This window comes from Panthera leo, chromosome B3 (assembly GCF_018350215.1).
Source record: "Panthera leo isolate Ple1 chromosome B3, P.leo_Ple1_pat1.1, whole genome shotgun sequence".
Classification (NCBI taxonomy): Eukaryota; Metazoa; Chordata; class Mammalia; order Carnivora; family Felidae; genus Panthera; species Panthera leo.
In genome coordinates, this window is record NC_056684.1 from 71,944,582 (window position 1) to 71,962,732 (window position 18,151).

Genomic DNA, 18,151 nt, shown 5'->3' on the forward strand with positions numbered 1-18,151 from the left:
TACTTACAGGCATGGAAAGGAACGGGTGTGCCTGCTCTACTAATTTCTACTATCTGCAATGATCTAGTAGTTTGATTTACTGCTTGCAATAACATTAACCATGGTCCTGCCCTGTTTATTTTTTAAGTAGGCTCTATCGTCAAGGTAGGGATTTGAACTCAGAACCCCTAGATCGAGTCCCTTCCTCTACTGACTGAGTCAGAAAGGTGTCTCTGGTGCTGGCCTTTAGGAACCAAACAACACCCTTATTATCTCTTAACTACTATTCTTTGCATTGGGGGTGGGGTGGGCTGGGGAATCTACTTCCTTTAATTCTTCAAGACCATTTCACTCTGAACATCAGCAATGATCAATACGTTGCCCAAGTAGTTTTCTCATGCTTTCCTTACATTGGTGAAATATCTAAATATAGAAGATTATGAGTGGGTTTAAGTTCATTTTTTTTTAATTTTTTTTTTTTTTACATTTATTTATTTTTGAGAGATAGAGACAGCGTGAGCAGGGGAAGGGCAGAGAGAGAGGGAGACACAGAATCAGAGGCAGGCTCCAGGCTCTGAGCTGTCAGCACAGAGCCCGATGCGGGGCTCAAACCCACGAACTGTGAGATCATGACCTGAGCTGAAGTCAGACGCTTAACCGACTGAGCCACCCAGGTGCCCCTTAAGTTCATTTTTTTTTTCAGTAATCTCTTTACCCAACATGGGACTTGAACTCACAACCCCAAGATCAAGAGTCCCATGCTCTTCCCACTGAACCAGCCAGGCACACCGGCCCTCCACCCCGCCCACCCATGTGGTTTTAATAACAGAATAGGATGTGGGATTTCAAACTAAAAAGATATGCTCCAGGGGAGCCTGGGCAGCTCAGTCAGTTGAGCACGTGACTCTTGATATAGACTCGGGTCAAGATCCCAGAGTCATGGGATCAAGCCCTGTGTCAGGCTCTGTGCGGAGTATTGAGCCTGCTTAAGATTCTCTCTCTCTCTCTCTCTCTCTGGAACACCTGGGTGGCTCAGTCTATTGAGCTTCCAACTTTGGCTCAGGTCATGATCTCACGGTTCGTGGGTTCAAGCCCCGCGTCAGGCTCTGTGCTGACACCTCAGATCCTGGAGACTGCTTTGGATTCTGTGTCTCCCTCTCTCTCTGCCCCTGCCCCATTCACACTGTCTCTCAAAAATGAATAAACATTAAAAAATAAACATACATTAAAAAAAAAATTTCTCTCTTCTTCTGACCCTCTCTCCAGCTCGTGCTCCCAAAAAAAAAAAAAAAAAAACAAAAAACAAAAACAACACACCTCCAAACTATCAAAATGGTATACTTTGATGACTCTGAAAGCAACAGATCTAGACAGAATGCTCTTTGACCAATGCTCTGATGCCTCCCAGTCACTGAAGATTTTTTTTTGGCTGCGAAAGAAAAACTCCTGTACAGAAACTACAGTTTTAGTTTTGTCTCAACTGTGAGGGGACAGGCTAGCCCCAAACTCAACAGCCTCAAATCCCTTTGGAACAAGGTAGGATTAAAAACAAAACAAAAGCATAAGCAAAGCACTACCCTAGGGGCACTTGGGTGTCTCAGTTGGTAAGCCTCAGACTCTTGGTGTCAGGTCAGGTCATGATCCCACGGTTGGTGGGATTGAGCCCCTCTTTCAGGCTTCACGCTGACAGCACGGGAGCTTGCTTGGGATTCTCCCTCTCCCTCTCCACCCTTCCCACACTGGCACTTTCTCTCAAAATAAACAAGTAAACTTAAAAAAAAAAAAAAGATTACCCCAAATGTCAAAAGTCTTCAAACTTCCTGAGGTGTAGTGTTAACTATTATTACTACCACTGGGGGCAAAATACAGTATAAAATGAATGTATCTGCAAGTTGTGAGGAGCACCAGGTCATATATGGAAGTGTTCAATCATTATACTGCACACGGAAACTAATTTACACTGAATATTAACTGGAACTTAAACTAAAAAAAAAAAGAAATAAAAAGTATATCTCACGGAGGCTTCTTCCAATACTTTTGACATAATTTCCTAGAAGGAGAGTATCTATGTATGTCTGGGATAAAATCAGAAAGAACACATGAAATATGAGCAGTTGGATACATGCATATATTTAATAATGAAACAATTCGTCAACAACAAAAAAAATTAGAAAAATTCATGAGACCCTAGTGCTGTGGAAGAGAATGGGACATCAAGGCAAAAGATACAAAAACTGACCCAGAAGGCTGCTTGATGAGTGAAGCAAAGGCAGATTAGCTTAGTATTATATGCCCTTGAAAAGAAAAATGGCTAGAGAAGTACCCACTTATTTGACTGCGTGGAAGCAGACAGCCTTACTATATGCTGCATAGAATGGAGGCAAAGGGAGAAAGAGACAAGCAGGAAGAGCAATATGGAATCCAGGGTGGGCAGACCAGATGAGACTGAGATAGTTACAAAAAGATACTGTAAGACCTTTTGTTTCCTCTGCAGTCTACAATAAACCTGTTCCAAGTCTTTAAGTATGTCAGTCAAATCCAATGATCACATAATGAATAGCACTAGGCATTGTGAAGGAATAGTGGAGGGTGTGGTTTACAAAAGTAAAGGGATAACATGGTTCCTGCTCTCAAGGAGCTTACAACCTACATAGGAGACAGATTCCACACAGAAAACAACTACAAAACAAATTTACAAAGTAACATAAATATAAATAAATATACAAATGAGTAAACAACATACGAAAGCTCATAGGGTACTGCGTCAATAATTATTTAGAAGTCCCTAGGTCAAAGAAGGCTTTCTGAAGGAAAAATTTTTGGACTGAGTATGTTAGCAGAGAGTAGGGCATGTGCAAAGGCATATAAGTGGAAGTATATATGTCATGTCCAGTAAGCAGATTAGCTTGATTAGAGTAGAAAGTCTAAATAGGTCTCATTAAGAAGTGTGATGAAACAGTAAGGGTTTAATTTGGTGAAAGACACTGTAGTGTTAGGTCTGGTCCCTAAAACAAAACAAATGGGGAAAGAGGTTTTCTTTAGGTAATAATAATAAGTAGCCACAGGTCCAGGAGCAACTCCACTGCTCTCCCCAAAGTTTTGTAGTTAACTCCGAGACAGAGAAACTAGCAATGGGATGGTGAAGTATTCAGCATCCTTGAGCAGTTCAAGCAGAAGGAAGTGCCCTCTACAAGAACTCTTAGACAAAGTGGCAAGTACAAACAATCAATAAAATTCCTAGAGGATCCACCATCCAAAGGTCAGCCAGTCAGATCCCAGGAAAATCAAGTGCTCAAGCAGAATGTCTTCAACCCTTGTTACTAATTCTTGGTGGGGAGCAAATTGTATATGCTTACAAAAGAATTTATTTTTCAGCTACCATGACAATCGACTCTGATCCTAAGATTTTAGAAATTAAAATAGGAGGATGAGAAGAGCCCTAATCTATAGGGAATGCTCACGTCCCTGAAGAAGGACAGGTCAGTAAGGGCCCAAATTCTTCCCTGGTCTTTAAGTGGAAAGGCAAAACATCACACCTTGAAAAGAGGCTTTTCTCAGCCAAAGCAAGTTAAGACCTCTTTCTTTAAGCCTATTGATCTGAAGCTGTTCCAGGAAGGAAAAAAAGAGTCCAGGCCAGATATTCAGCAGCAGCCAGAATTGGACCCTATTTCACTAGAGCTCCGCTGGGAGGCGCTGGGTCCCACTGACGTTGAAATACACTGCTGAGGACCAATCTTGATGCCATTTGCCTGGAAAAGAAAAGAGGCAAGAGTTCCCACCTCAGTGCTAAAGTACATTGGAGAGAAAGGTGGGTGGGGGGGTTGAGCTAAATGGGTGATGGGCATTAAGGAGGGCACCTTGTTTTGATGAGCACTGGGTGTTGTATGTAAGTGATGAATCACTAAATTCTACTCTTGAAACCAATGTTACACTGTATGTTAATTCAAATTTAAATAAAAACTTGAAACAAAAAAAACAATAATAAAGTAAATGGGAGAAAGAAGAGGCACAAAAAGAAAAATCATTAATGACATTTTCTAGAAGCAGATATGGCTTTGGCTCTTAACCATATGCCCTAGGCAGACTGTTGTGGAACAATAACTGTCAACAATAAAGATGTGATGACCAGCTCAGGTAACAAGTGACCCTTGTGCCCATTTTTAAGGACACTGTTCTACTTGGGTTTCATAGCCATGTGCAGAATCAGGATGAGATCAGGTAAGAGTAGGAGGAGGCAAAGAATGATGTCAGCATAGAATTCTTTTTGTTTTGCCCCAGAATTTGCTTTATAGAAATGGCCCTGTTGAGCAGTTAGGAAATACACCACCCCTAAACTCTAAGATGCTAAAAACTGAGGTTGCAAAGAAAACCTCCTGTACTATAGTATAACCTTTTAGATTGCCAACTAATAACCTCTTTAAAAAAGAGAAAATGATGACAGGTTTTTGTGTCCATATATAAAAAAGATAAAGTATGAACTGGCATAGCTTCAAACAGCATGATGTTAGAAAGGAAATGCTTACATTCTAGGGGGGTTTCTTGTCCTCTTCAACAGAAAGCAAAGTTAACTGTTGGTTCCCCACCCATTCTCACCTCATTGTGAACATCAAATAAACCCTGTTGGATCTTCCTATATATTTCTTTGGCTGTGTTAATGAAGGCCTAAAGGAAACATAAATCGTATTATTAGGGTCAAGTTTAGGTAGAAAATTAAGAAAAACAAATGCAAGTATTATTCCTATTTGGATTTCTAAGGTGAATTAGGAACCATTAAGAGACCAGAGTAAAAATACAGAAGGTCCCCCAAAGTCTCTGTTTCAAAATGAAAAAAGGGACTGAATATATGGTATTTTGATACTAACCCAAGATGTTCCTAGATTGGCACCTTCTCCAAATAAAACATGCTCTGTTCTCAATTAGTTACTAAAGATAGTCAGTAGCAGGCTTCAGAATAACTACAATAGAACCCATTAGACCCTCCAACTAAAATATTTACAAGCAATGTGGAATCTAATCCACTTATTAATGTTACCCAAGGCAAAAGTTAAACCGTAGGAATCAAGGCCCAAAAAATGCAACAATTCCCTTAAAGGGAGATACATGATCACTGTGACCACAAGACATCCTTCCTTTACTTATGTCTTCTAAAAGAGAATTCTGAATAAAAGGATAAAGATACGGTGTCATCTCTGAAAAGTTTTCCCTACTTTCCCCAAGTAGTACCTCTTCAACATTGCAGGCTGTTTTGGCTGAAGTTTCCATGAAGATAAGTCCATGCTCCCGGGCAAAGGCCTCTCCTTCTTCTCTCTTCACATCCCTACGGGACTCTAAGTCACTGCAAGAGAGTAGTTGAGGAGAAAACTCAAAAAAGATCCAAGTGAAAGAAGAAACTCTTATTTTAAAAGAATCCTAGTTAGAATCCTTCAACCACCAGTTAATACGTCACGAACGCATATCCTATAGGACATTCTCTTGTACAGGGTTAATGATTTCTGTAGCCTCCTGGAAAATGGTTCTTCAAATTCATGACAGCTACTGTAAGGTTGAGACTAATACCTTACTCTATTATAGAGAAAAAGGTTTATAAATGGATAGGGCAAGCCCCATAGTTCCTCAAGGCTTCTTGTGCCCTATGCTTCTTTTTGGAATGAGATCCAGTGAGAGCCAAGGGAAGAAGATGAAAAGGGACTTGCAGTTGTTAGAAAGTAAAGTTACAGATGTCCATCCCATAGCAGTGTCTTTTTCTTTTACTAGAATCAACCCACAAGAATAAAGTGTGTCAGGAGTAAGAACACAGTTGCCTTCTCACTAGTCTCACTGTTAACATATGTAATAGCAGTTTACCACCACAAAAATAAAAGATTCAGAGAAAAATGAGATGTATAAAATTAGGTGATATGAGGGGTAAGAAGGTGGAGCCATGGACTGAGAAAAGCAATTAAGTGGCATGGAAAGACCTTCTGACAAGACAGGACAAAGGCTGCAGACAAAGGTAAGGATGGATTGTGTGACTGTCATTTTTCTAACTGGAAATTTGCATTTTGGAGGTTTCCAGTTTTCCAACCATGAAAAGAAATCAAGGAGTAAGTCCAGTGAAGAACAACAAATCTACCAACTGCGTATTTATCATTCACCAGCTGTGTGAAGACCAGGGAAGAACTATCCATCTAAACGTCCACCTCTAGCCCAGACACCCCTCTAAACTCCAGACCTGTTATCCACTTGTCAGTTCTTCGTTTCCAGTCTGATGTATAAAAGGCACCTCAAACATAAATCAAAATAGAACTTGATCTTTTCCCTCTTTTTGCCCAAACTGCTTCCGCCCCAGGCTTCCACATCTCCATACAGGGCACAAGCTAAAACCAAGATGTTGTTATTATTTTTTAATGCTTATTTATTTTGAGATAGAGCACGCGCCCACAAGAGCAGGGGAGGGGTAGAGAGAAATGGAGAGACAGGGGGAGAGAGAGAGAGAGAATCCCAAGCAGGCTCCCCGCCGTCAGCGAGGAGCCTGAATGAGGGGCTCGATCCCACCAACCATGAGATCATGACCTGAGCCGAAATCAAGAGTCAGAGACTTAGCTGACCGAGCTACCTGGGCACCCCACAAGACGTTATTTTAACAGCTTTTCCTTCTTCACTCCAAATACCCAATCCTTCCCAAAGTGAGGAACTTCCAAACTGCACCTTAACGCCATCCTGGTGTCACCACCTGAGTTCCTGCCACCATTCTCATTTGGACTACTGAAACTGACCTCCCACTTCAACCCCTCGAGGGAGCTCTTAAGATCTAGTCAAGCCACATCTCTCCTTACAACTCTTGAAAGCTTCCTACTGTGTTTAGAATAAAATCCACACTTCTTCCTAAGGCCTGAAAGAGCTACAAGACCTGGCTCCTGCCTACCTTCCCAATCCCACCTTGCAACATTCCCCCTGATTCATCCCAACCATACTTTTTTTTAATTTTTAATGTTTATTTTTGCGAGAGAGACAGACAGAAGGGAGTGGGGAGGGGCAGAGAAAGAGGGAGACACAGAGTCTGAAACAGGCTCCAGGCTCCGAGCTGTCAGCACAGAGCCCGATGTGGGGCCCAAAAACCACGAACTATGAGATCATGACCTGAGCCGAAGTTGGACGCTTAACTTCTTTCAATACCTAATTTCTTTCAATACCATAACCTTGCTAAGGTTCTTCCCAGTTCAAGGCTTTAAGTTTGTTCTCCCTGATACCTTTTTCTTTTTTTAAACTTTGCCCACTGAACTCTTACCTGTTCTTCAGATTCTGGCTTGTCACCCTTAATTAAAAATAGGTACCCTGTCATTCTCTTCTATAGCACCTTTTTCTACCTTCACTGCATTTCTCACAATTTGTAATTAGATACAAATCCTTCTATATTTAATATTTATGTCTCCACTAGACTATAAGCTCCAAAAGACCACTGGCATGACTCTCTTTTTTCTCACCTTATAAACTCAGGGTCTGGCGAATAGACATCTAAAACATAGTTCCAATAAATTAGCACAATTAGTCTGTGGCCACAGTTCTCAAATGCTGCACTCTAGGCATTACTATGAACTCATAAGGGTGCCACAGGATACTTTGAATTTTCAAGGGTGGGGCACCTGGGTTGGTAAGCATCTGACTTCGGCTCAGGTCCTGATCTCAAGTTTTGTGATTTGGAGCCCCACATCAGGCTCTCTGCTGTCAGCGCAGAGCCTGCTTTGGATCTTCTCCCCCCGCCGCCCCTCCCCTGCTCATGCTCTCTCTCTTTCTCAAAAATAAACAACTTAAAGAAGCAAATAAATTTTCTTGGGAAACAGTTAACACTTGCCGTCAGAACACCACATGAATTACAAGCCTAAGACAATTTGCGATGTCGCTGTCACATCACAATAGATCCCGTTCAACATTTGCCTGTGTTTGTATAACCTCAGTTTTTGGCAGCTGCTTGATAAAAAGTACAAAATCAATTTGGAACAGAAAATGAGACTGGCAATGACCAATCTTGATTCCAACTTTGAGAAGTTGTACAGTCCTGACAGGCACACCCAAGTCATTGGTAAGTAATTATGGACATTTAAGGATGAAATTAAAATTTTTTCTTTCATGTTTTCCATTTTCAAAGTCACCACGTCATAATGACAAAAAGACTTATGTTGTTTAGATGTGTTTAATAACAAAACTGTTGGGCATTTCTTTTGGCCTATGGGTGCCACAGAAAACTTACTCCGAATAAAAAGTGTTGCTGAGGCTGTGGAGAAATTGGAACCCTAGGGTGTGGCTGGTAGGAATATAAAATTGTACAGCAAGTAGGAAAAACAGTATGGCAGTGCCTCAAAAAAGTAAACCTATAATTTTGATAAGATCCAGCAATTCCACTTCTGTAATTCAAAGAAATGAAAGCAGGGACCCAAACAGGTATGTGTATACTGATGGTGATGGCAGCATTATTCACAATAGCCAAGACAGAAGCAACCCCAGTGTCTATCAACACCTAAATAACAAAATGGGGCGAGTAACACACAAAAGAGTACCACTCATCCTTAAGAAGGAGGGGGGCACCTGGGTGGCTCAGTTGGTTAAGCGTCCAATTTTGGCTCAGGTCATGATCTCACAGTTCACGAGTTCCCCCCACGTTGGGCCCTGCACTGACAGTTGCAGACAGCTGCCTGGGATTCTCTCTCTCTCTCCCTCTCTCTCTGCCTCTCCCCCACTCTCTCCCTCTCTCAAGATAAATAAAATTAAAAGAGAAAAAAAAAGGAAGGAAATTCTGACACATGCTACATTATGAATGAACCTTGAGGTCATCATGGTAAATGAAATATGCCAGTCACAAAAGGACAAATATTGATTCCACAGAAATGAGATGCCTAGAGTAGTCAAATTCATGGAGACAGAAAGCAGAATGGTGATTGCCAGGGCCTGGTGAGATGGAGAATGCAGTTAGCATTTAATGCGTACAGGGTTTCAGATGGGAAGATGAAAGGTTCTGGACTCAAATGGTGGTGATGGCTACAAAACAATGTGAATATGCTTAATGCCACAAAACTGTATACTTAAAAATGGTTAAAATAGTAAATTCTACATTATGTACATTTTACAATAATTTTTTTTTTTTTTTTTTTACTAAGAGTGCTACAAACCAAAGAAGTTTAGGGACCAAGTGATTTAATATCCACAGAGCACTTATATGACTTCTGCTCATTATTTCTACAAATAAAATTTCACCTTTTATTCCCAATCAGCATGATAACCATGTTGGAGCTGGAGTGTTGCCGGGCATCCTCTAACCAGGAGGTCAGGTGGTTGAAGGTTTCACGCCTACAGCAGAAAAGTTTAGAAAGTCACAGGCCCATTTCAAAATGCCAAAGTAATTCCGAAACGCTTGGCAAAAGAGGGAAATACATGTGTAAAGAAAAATACTAGAAAAGCCATTCCTCTTTAGCATTCTTAACAGAATCAGTCTATAGAAAAGAAAAAGATTTCGAGGCCATCAGGGAAAGTCCCTCCCGCCCACTTGACCTGACTCACCGTGTGATATCATACACTAGCAGGGCTCCAGCTGCGCCCCTGTAGTAGGAACGGGTGATGGAACGGAAGGATTCTTGCCCAGCCTTTCCCACCAACACAGCAACAAAAAAAATCCCAACAAAATCAGGTTATTTCCAGAGAAATTACTTGATCCCATGCCAGTCAACCACAAAGGACTAAATTTTAAGAAAGAACTTCTCTTAGGGCGCCTGGGTGGCTCAGTCGGTTAAGTGTCATGATCGCAGGTCATGATCTAATGGTTTGTGAGTTCGAGCCCTGCACCGGGCTCTGTGCTGACAGCTCAGAGCCTGGAGCCTGCTTTGGATTCTGTGTCTCCCTCTCTCTCTTTCTCTGCCCCTCCCCCACTTGTGCTCTCTCTCTCTCAAAAACAAATAAACATTAAAAAAAATTTTTTTTTAAAACAACTTCTCTTAAGAGAGGTAGAGAAAGGAAACCTGACTTCCCAGGGGGATGTCCAGGTGGGAAATTAACATTTTTCAATGAAAACACAGTTGACATTAGGGGTGGGTCAATTATTCCTGTGACACTGTCCATCAAAAAAGAATGTTTAGCTTCCCTGGTTCCCAGTCACTCAATGCCAGTAACACCCCATGGTCAGTATGACCATCAAAAGACATTCCCATACATTTTCCAATGTCCCATAGGACAGAACAACTGGAAACAGGACTAGAAACTCAAAGAGCATTTTCAATCGCAACATGACATTGAACACACCACATTAACTTTTCTGTTTGCATTCTTTTATCTGTAAAAAAGAAACTTATCTTAGAACGCCAACACCCTGTCTAATGAAAGTTTCATTCCAATGGGTCAGTGTAGAAAAGTGGTCAGATACAAAGCACTTAAATTTGGCATATCCTAATTGACATTTACTGTTCCACTACTAAAGGCAGGACTACCAAGACATCCCCTGCTGGGATCTTGTCAGGGCAAATAAGAATCAGAAACAGGGAAAGAAACCTAGGGCCCAGGACAGTTTTCCTTAAAAAACCCAACATTCACACTCTAATTTCATTTCCAATAGGGGCCAAGATATTTATAACTGACCTATTTATTAATGCCCCCATATACTGGGTACTTTTGCTTTCTTGATGGAATAGTTTTATTTTTTTCCCCTCATAGAAAGCAAAAGCATCTATTAAATAACTATTTTATTATTAATAATATCCTGGTATTTAACCTGTCCTATTACAAAAGTCTTCACATTCTTGGGCTGGCTCAGTCGGTAGAGCATCCAACTCTTGATCTTGGGGTGGTGAGTTCAATCCTCATGCTGGGTGTAAAGATTACTGAAATAAATAAATCCTTAAAAAAGAAAATTTTCACATTCTTGAAATCATTTATCCTCATATCCCTACATAAAGGTTAGGAAGAAAGACTACTATTCATATTTTAAAGATGGGAAAACTAAAATGTGAGATGAGGAAAAAATGGCTTTCTCATAGTATACTAACAATAACAAGGAATGCTAATAATAATATAAATGGGGAAATTCAGGCTCAGAACGGTAACTGGTCAAAAGTTATAAAATCTATAAATACTGAATCCATATTTAAACTTAGGATGTTAGTGCATCCTAGCATAAAACTTTGCTCTCCTAGCCATTATATCATACAATCTAAACACATGGGTTTGAACATGAGAAGAGAGTTCCAGTATGTTAATTCTAAGGTTACGTTTCCCACAATAAGAAACTCTCTTTTCACAAGAATCATACAAATGTTTTAGTGAGTTGTATGCCTGTTAGAACACCCAAATCAAAAATAATTCTAAAGAGTTTTGTCGGTAATATTAACAATACTTTTAAGATGTAAAACATACTTTTTCTCTGCAAGAGCTCACTTAACGTTTTAGTCCCTAATAGTTTTAGGTCTTAAACTGATTCCCATTTTGATTTTACCTTACTTTTTCTCCTCTTCTGCTATTGTTGAAAGGCCCCTTCGTCCCTGTGGCCTTCTAGGAACTAAAAGGGAAAGCTTGAGGCAGGCCTATGTGATAATTGAAGCACATGGCAGCGTTTAACTTTAGCAGCTAAAAATACTTCCAGGGGCTCATCAGAAAATGCTGTTTAAAACCATATCCCTTTACTTTTTCATCTCAGTCCAGTTTATGAACCTTTGTTGAGACAATAAGCTAGAAAGAGTGAGTGGCTCAATTTGGGCTGGTCTGCATTGGTTTGAGGTTCTCTTTGTCCAACCCCATTAAAAACATCTAAAGGAGCAAAGAATTAAGATGGAGCAAAGAACAGCAAAGAATTAAATTTTTGTTTTTACCAGCACAGCACTGTAAATGCATTTTTCTCCCTTATAATTTTCTTAATAACATTTTCTTTTCTCTAGTTTACTTTATTAAAAGGAACAGTATATAATACATCTAACACACGAAGTATGGTTTAATTAACTATTTACGTTATGGGTAAGCCTCTGGTCAAATGTTTTTAGTACTTAAGTGGTTTTTTTTTTGGGGGGGGTCAAAAGTTATACACAGATTTTCGACTATATGGGGGTCAATACCCCTAACCCCCATGTTGTTTAAGGGTCAACTGTAGTTTGAAGTATCAATTCCTACAAAGTCAGATAGGCCCATTTCCTAAAAATCAAAATACATTCTAAAGTAAAATACAAGTGAATTCAGGATTGACGAGTATTTTATACTAACTACAGTACAATGTCTCTCTTCAGTTAGCATGAGTTATTTGGGCAACTCTATGTACAGAATGAAAGAAGATAAAAAGTAATATGGTTTTCTAGGTGCATCTGGCTGATTTATTTGGTGTAACATGTAACTCTTGATCTCAGGGTCATGAGTTCAAGCTCCAAGTTGAGCGTAGAGCCTACCAAAAAAAAAAAAAAAAAAAAAAAAAAGTCCTATGGCTCTCTAAATCCTTACCAATTACCAGAACAGTGACAACAAAAAACTCTGGATAACCTGATCTCTTTAAAAAACACCCTTCATGGTAATCCCTGAATATTTTCATGTAGGATGGCTTTGGGAGTGAGAGAATGAGGTCAACAAAGTGGGAAACCAAGGTGGGTAAGCAATGATAAGATCAGGGCTGACAAGGGAGAAATGATCAGACTTACCCAGAGTAGCAGACAAGAAACACATCACATTATAGGCAAGAATCTCTTAGAAATTTCAAACAGAAAACCCCAGTATGCTGAAACCTGGTATCTTTTTATGATTCAACAAAGATTAGTTCAATCTCAAAACAATTATTAAAAGGGAACAGAAAAAAGGCCAGTTGCATCATCAGGCCATATGGTCCTTGAGGAGCCTGTCAACAGAGCAGTGGCTCTCAACTTTCTTATTTTATGATCCAATACGTCTCATGTTATACCAGGTAAGGGAAAAAAAAAAGCAAAAAAAGCAAAAGCCAGCAAGCCAACACTTTGACATTCTCTTAACCGTGACCATACCGCTGTCAGCTATTGGGTCTCCTGGCACGAAAACATCCATTTCTTGAAATGGTAAAGGTTTAAGTTAAAAGGACTACCAGTCTTGACATCTATAGGTTTCATTCTTTGTGACGTCCTCAGAATTTGTCCTGTGGCTTCTTTAGGAGGTCATATCTTTGTGGGAAATATAAAAACCAGGAGATAATAAAAGGAGAGTTGCAACATACCCATTTCGGTTAATAGTGACAACAAACCCCTGGGTCACAACAATAAAAGAAAGCAGAGAACAAGTGACAGCTGCTTAAGAAATATATGAACTTAACCTTAATAAAAAACATAGAATAATATCTCTTAGGCTTAATTGGGAGGAAAAGACTAGAGACAAACTAGCCAAAAAACAAGTTTGGAAGATTTAGAGTTATGTGGATAGTTCTTCCACTAATAGAGATGTAAAGTTATTCATGTTCCTATAATTAGGGCAAGCCACTAAGGGGAGATGTAAGTCTGTTCAGAAAGGCAAAAGGTTATTAAAATACTTGCAAATACAACCAAATAATGTATGAGAGAACATCATCCTAGTTGAAAACACCTAATAAATCAGTGCATCCAAAAGTGGTAACAACCTTGGAGACTACCAGAAAAAGACTCTGCATAAAGAGCCTAGAGCAGCAAGTTAACTGACAGTTGACCCTGGAACAATGCAAGAGTTAGGAAGCCTAACCCCCATGCAATTAAAATTCCTCCAACTTTGACTCCTCCAAACCTTAACTGCTAATAACCTACTGTTGATCAGAAGTCTCACCCGATATATAACGTGTTGATCAACATATACTTTGTAGGTTATATGTATTAATTTTTTTCTTAATGTTTGGGTTTTTAAAAATTTTTTTTTGATGTTTATTTATTTTTGAGAGACAGAGACAGAATATGAGTGGGTTAGGGGCAGAGAGAGAGGGAGACACAGAATCTGAAGCAGGCTCCAGGCTCCAAGCTGTCAGCACAGAGCCCAACATGGAGCTCAAACTCACGAGCTGTAAGATCACGACCTGAGCAGAAGTCAGATGCTCAACCGACTGGGCTACCCAGGCGCTCCAATGTTTACTTATTTCTGAGACGGAGACAGAGTATAGAGTAGGTGAGGGGCAGAGAGAGAGGGAGACACAGAATCTGAAGCAGGCTCCAGGCTCTGAGCTGTCAGAGCCCAATGAGGGGCTCGAATCCACCAACTGTGAGATCATGACCTGAGCTGAAGTCGGACACTTAACCAACTAAGCCACCCAGGAGCCCTCTGCCCCTCTGAGCCACCCTCCCTCTGCCCCTACCCCCCCTCCAAAAAATAAAAAAAAAACAAACCTAATTCCCACAGCTAGGTCTACTTTGCCGTGATTTTATGCATGTACAACAAAAACAAAACCACCACCACAGATTTGTGTATGTTTATGTATCTGAACACACAGAACAAGTCTGAAAGTACAAGCACTGAAGCATTCATACTGGTTTATTCTGGTTAGGCAGAAACCAGGACTGGAAGGAAGAAGAGGTTTGTGTGTGTAAAGGGGACATTCACATTTTACTCTACAGCTTTTAATTTTACTAGGACAAATACATTACTTGGGCTATTTAAAACAAAAACACAAAGACAGGCATTCAGAATTCATAACTGTAACAAATGAAAGTGAAAACTCTTTTCCTACTCTCAACTCCACCATCAGCCCCTCTCTAGTCCTCTGCCCCGGGGCATCAGCCTTTACTGTTGTTTGGATCTTAGTCAGGGACTGAGTTATCCTGTTCTCTCTCACCGTATCCCAGATTTGCAGCTTGATTTGTTTTCCATCAATGTTGACCATACGGGCCCCAAACTCCACACCTGTCAGTGAAGAGCAAAAGAAGGAATGTGATTTTCATGAACATCACCCACATTGAGAGGTTCATGTTCTTCCCCAGTGTGGTGACTCATCCTCTGTCTGCCCTCAGTACCACTAAACCCATTACCGCTATTTGCTACAGTTAATTTTGTGTTCCTTGAGTTTCCATTTTCCTTTCAGAATTAAAAACCGTGTTCCAGATGATAATGACCTCAGGAATGTAACCAAAAAGCAGATGTGGAGATACCACTAATTAAGAAATCAAGTAGAAACAGTGAATAAATTTTTAGTAATATGAACACTTAAATTTGATTAGTAGTGTTTAATTTTCCGACTTTTTTAAACAAATATGTTAAGATTAAAAAAATATATATTTCCTAACATTTTCTCACTCTCTAGTCCAGTATTTCCAGTATTTTTGCAATTCTGTAATTTTTTATTTGAGAAAAGAGCCCATCTAAGAAACAGGTTCTCAAGAGTGATACATTTCAGATCTCCAATGATTCCCAAAGTTCACCAGAAAATAGCTTTCCTCATAGTACGGAAAACCGACAGTCTGGATAAAGGTTTTGGCTTACCTGGTATTCACCTTTTTTTTCTCCCCCCATGTTTATTTTTGAGAGAGTGTAAGTGGGGGAGGGGCAGAGAGAGGAACACACAGAATCCAAAGCAGGCTTTAGGCTCTGAGCTGTCAGCACAGAGCCCAACACAGGGCTCGAACTCACGAACCGTGAAACCATGACTTGAGCTGAAGTCAGACACTTAACTGACTGAGCCAGGTGTCCCAGCATTCATCTTCTTTCAAGTAATGTCAGAACAAAACTTAAAATCGAAGGTCGCTCACACTGAAAATACTTGATTGTAAGTCAGACAATTTGTCCTATTTTCTATTTTTATATAGTACTTTACTAGAGAATTCTGATTTCCAAGTAAGAAAGAGCACTAATTTAGGATCTGCTAAAAGGCTGATAGGTGTCTATTCACTGGCCCCATGCACAGTACTATCTGGAGTATCTCTCTCAACTCTAAGATGCTGCAATCAAAAGAAAGATATAGGGTCGCCTGCATGACTCAGTCGGTTGACTTCAGCCCAGGTCATGATCCCACGTTTCATGGGTTCAAGCCATGTGTCCGGCTCTGTGCTGTCAGCTCAGAGCCTGGAGCCTGCTTCAGATTCTGTGTCTCCCTCTCTCTCTGCCCCTCCCCCACTCTATCTCCCAAAAATAAACATTAAAACAAAAAAGATGTAAAAAATGTTTCCTACTACTCTAGACTGTCTCATCACGCACAGTGATAGTTACTGAAAAAAGTCACTAGATTTTTTTTCTTTCTGTACAATAGAATGGAATTTCAATGGTGAAGAATTAAAAAATAAAACTTGACTTTTATGCAACTTCCCCCAGTTACGCACTCAGAGATCCTTGTATTTTGCACATATTTTCTATCCAACTGCCTTACCTTGGTATACAAGACTGAATTCGGAAAGAAACAGAGCCTATGTATGACTCTAGCAAAAACCTGATCATGTCATTCCTCCATTTTAAAATGTCATTACCTTCAGCTGTTTCAAAACATGGTCTTTAATATATTCTCTAGCTTTATTTTTTGCCAGTGTCCACTTTAAACTTCATGCTGCAGCCATATTAAATTCCTTTCAGTTTTCCAAAGATAGACTGATCTCTGTCATTCCTGAACATTTGCAAATAATATTCCCTCTTGCTCTGACCACTTTTCCATCTTGACAAGCCCTTTGCCTGGCTAACTCTGTTCATTCCATTTTCAGCCTTTCCAGAACAAAGTGCAGATTCTCCTCCCCATTTGCCATAGGAATTTACTTATCAGTATCTGTCCCCAGCCCCACCTCCTACATCAGAAGACTATAAACTACTTACGGGCAGGCACAATGTTTGCCTGGTTAAGCACTGTATCATTAGCACCTATTACAGTGTGGCTGTTCACTTCTTATTAACTTACAAAGATATTTTCCTATTGATGTTATCCTCTAAATCCTTTTCTGACTCCATGAGTTATTTGGCTCTGAACAGGGCGTTTGGGAGCAGAAGTAGCTTCAGATGTCAATAAGGTGGGATTTGAAACGTAGCAATATGGTAAAAACGGGAGTTAAGGATTTTACTCAGAAACTATATTTGCATGGCAAGAAGGTTAGTTTCATATATATTCCTCATCTGGGGTAGGGTTAATGTAGATTATGCCAAAGGGGCTGTGAAGGCTCCAGCGGGCCCTATCTTAACACAAATGTGCAGCGAACATTTATGCTTCCCATGATCACCACTGTGATTCTGGAACTCTAGCACACTCTTTTGTTTAAAAGTTTTTAGTTTTCACCTACCTTTTAACTCTAAGTCTGGGATGGTTCTTCAAATTTACTTCTTCCTCTCCAACACACAAAAATCTGTATGTTGGTGATTACTTTGAAAAACATACGTGAGGTTAGCACTAGTTTATCACAAAACAAGGTCGGTTTTTTAATAAGTAGTTAAGTTTCCGTGGAATTCTTCATAAACATATTTGTGGGGGGAATCCTACAGCAATGAATCCATACCTCATGCCCATCTCTTAAGTTACCTTTCAATTATTTACTCCCCATTACACTACTCCCCATTTATCAGCATTTGGTTAGTCATTCTTAATTTAACGTAACTCTGGACTAGCTTAAAAATAGGAAGACGTAACTTTTTACTTCGAACACTGAAGGCTGCTAACTTTCCATTTCAGCTAGTCAGGTTTCAGTTCTCTCTTCTGGGACAAGTAGATGGACTTACCTATTGTGAGGTCGTGGACAGGCTGGAACCGCTTGTCCGTAAACTGCAGGAGGAGACATGACTTCCCCACACCTAAAAGAGGAAGACGCACGTTCTAAGACTCACGCGTCCCAAGAACAATCTCGAGTCAGGCCGTCCGGGGCTGGGGAAGGGGAGCTCCGAGCCCCGCCCCCGGCCGCCCCGCCCCCGCCCGCACTTCACTTAATCGCCCAGCCCACTAAATGAGCCCCGCCCCACGCCCCGGTTTGTGAGCTTCGGATCCCCGCCCCAGCCGTGAGGGCAGTCGCCCGCAGCTCACCTGTGTCCCCGATGATGATGTACTTGAAGAGATAAGCATAAGTCATGGTCCCGTTTCCTCTGGATTCCGGGTCCGCCCGACTTCTACAGCCACTTACCTCCGGCCTCTCTAGCCGCTCAATCTACCGATTTCTGGCCCCTCTAGCCCAGATCACGTCTCTATTGCCCTCCCCTGAAATCCTCTCTCGGTCCGTGCGACTGTAATAACCATACAGCACCTCCAGGGACGCCTCTAAAACTTCTACTTGCCATTATCCCACCAAGGTCCAGGGGGCGG

At 40.6% G+C, this 18,151-nt stretch overlaps 1 protein-coding gene across 2 annotated transcripts; it reads right to left on the reverse strand.

Moving 5' to 3' along the window:
• Nucleotides 1-2,084: 2,084 nt before the first annotated feature.
• Nucleotides 2,085-18,114, reverse strand: RAB2B (RAB2B, member RAS oncogene family). Of its 2 annotated transcripts, XM_042942656.1 has the most exons (8): nucleotides 17,876-18,114; nucleotides 17,578-17,649; nucleotides 14,729-14,796; nucleotides 9,511-9,593; nucleotides 9,208-9,300; nucleotides 5,203-5,314; nucleotides 4,573-4,641; nucleotides 2,085-3,728 (listed from the first exon to the last, which is right to left on the reverse strand). In XM_042942656.1, exons 1-8 carry the CDS (start codon nucleotides 17,919-17,921, stop codon nucleotides 3,621-3,623), a joined length of 651 nt encoding a protein of 216 aa, XP_042798590.1. In that variant the 5' UTR covers nucleotides 17,922-18,114; the 3' UTR covers nucleotides 2,085-3,620. The 2 variants fall into 2 exon arrangements, with proteins under 2 accessions (XP_042798590.1, XP_042798591.1); XM_042942657.1 differs by lacking the exons at nucleotides 17,578-17,649; nucleotides 17,876-18,114 and adding an exon at nucleotides 17,145-17,545.
• Between the last annotated feature and the right edge of the window lie 37 nt (nucleotides 18,115-18,151).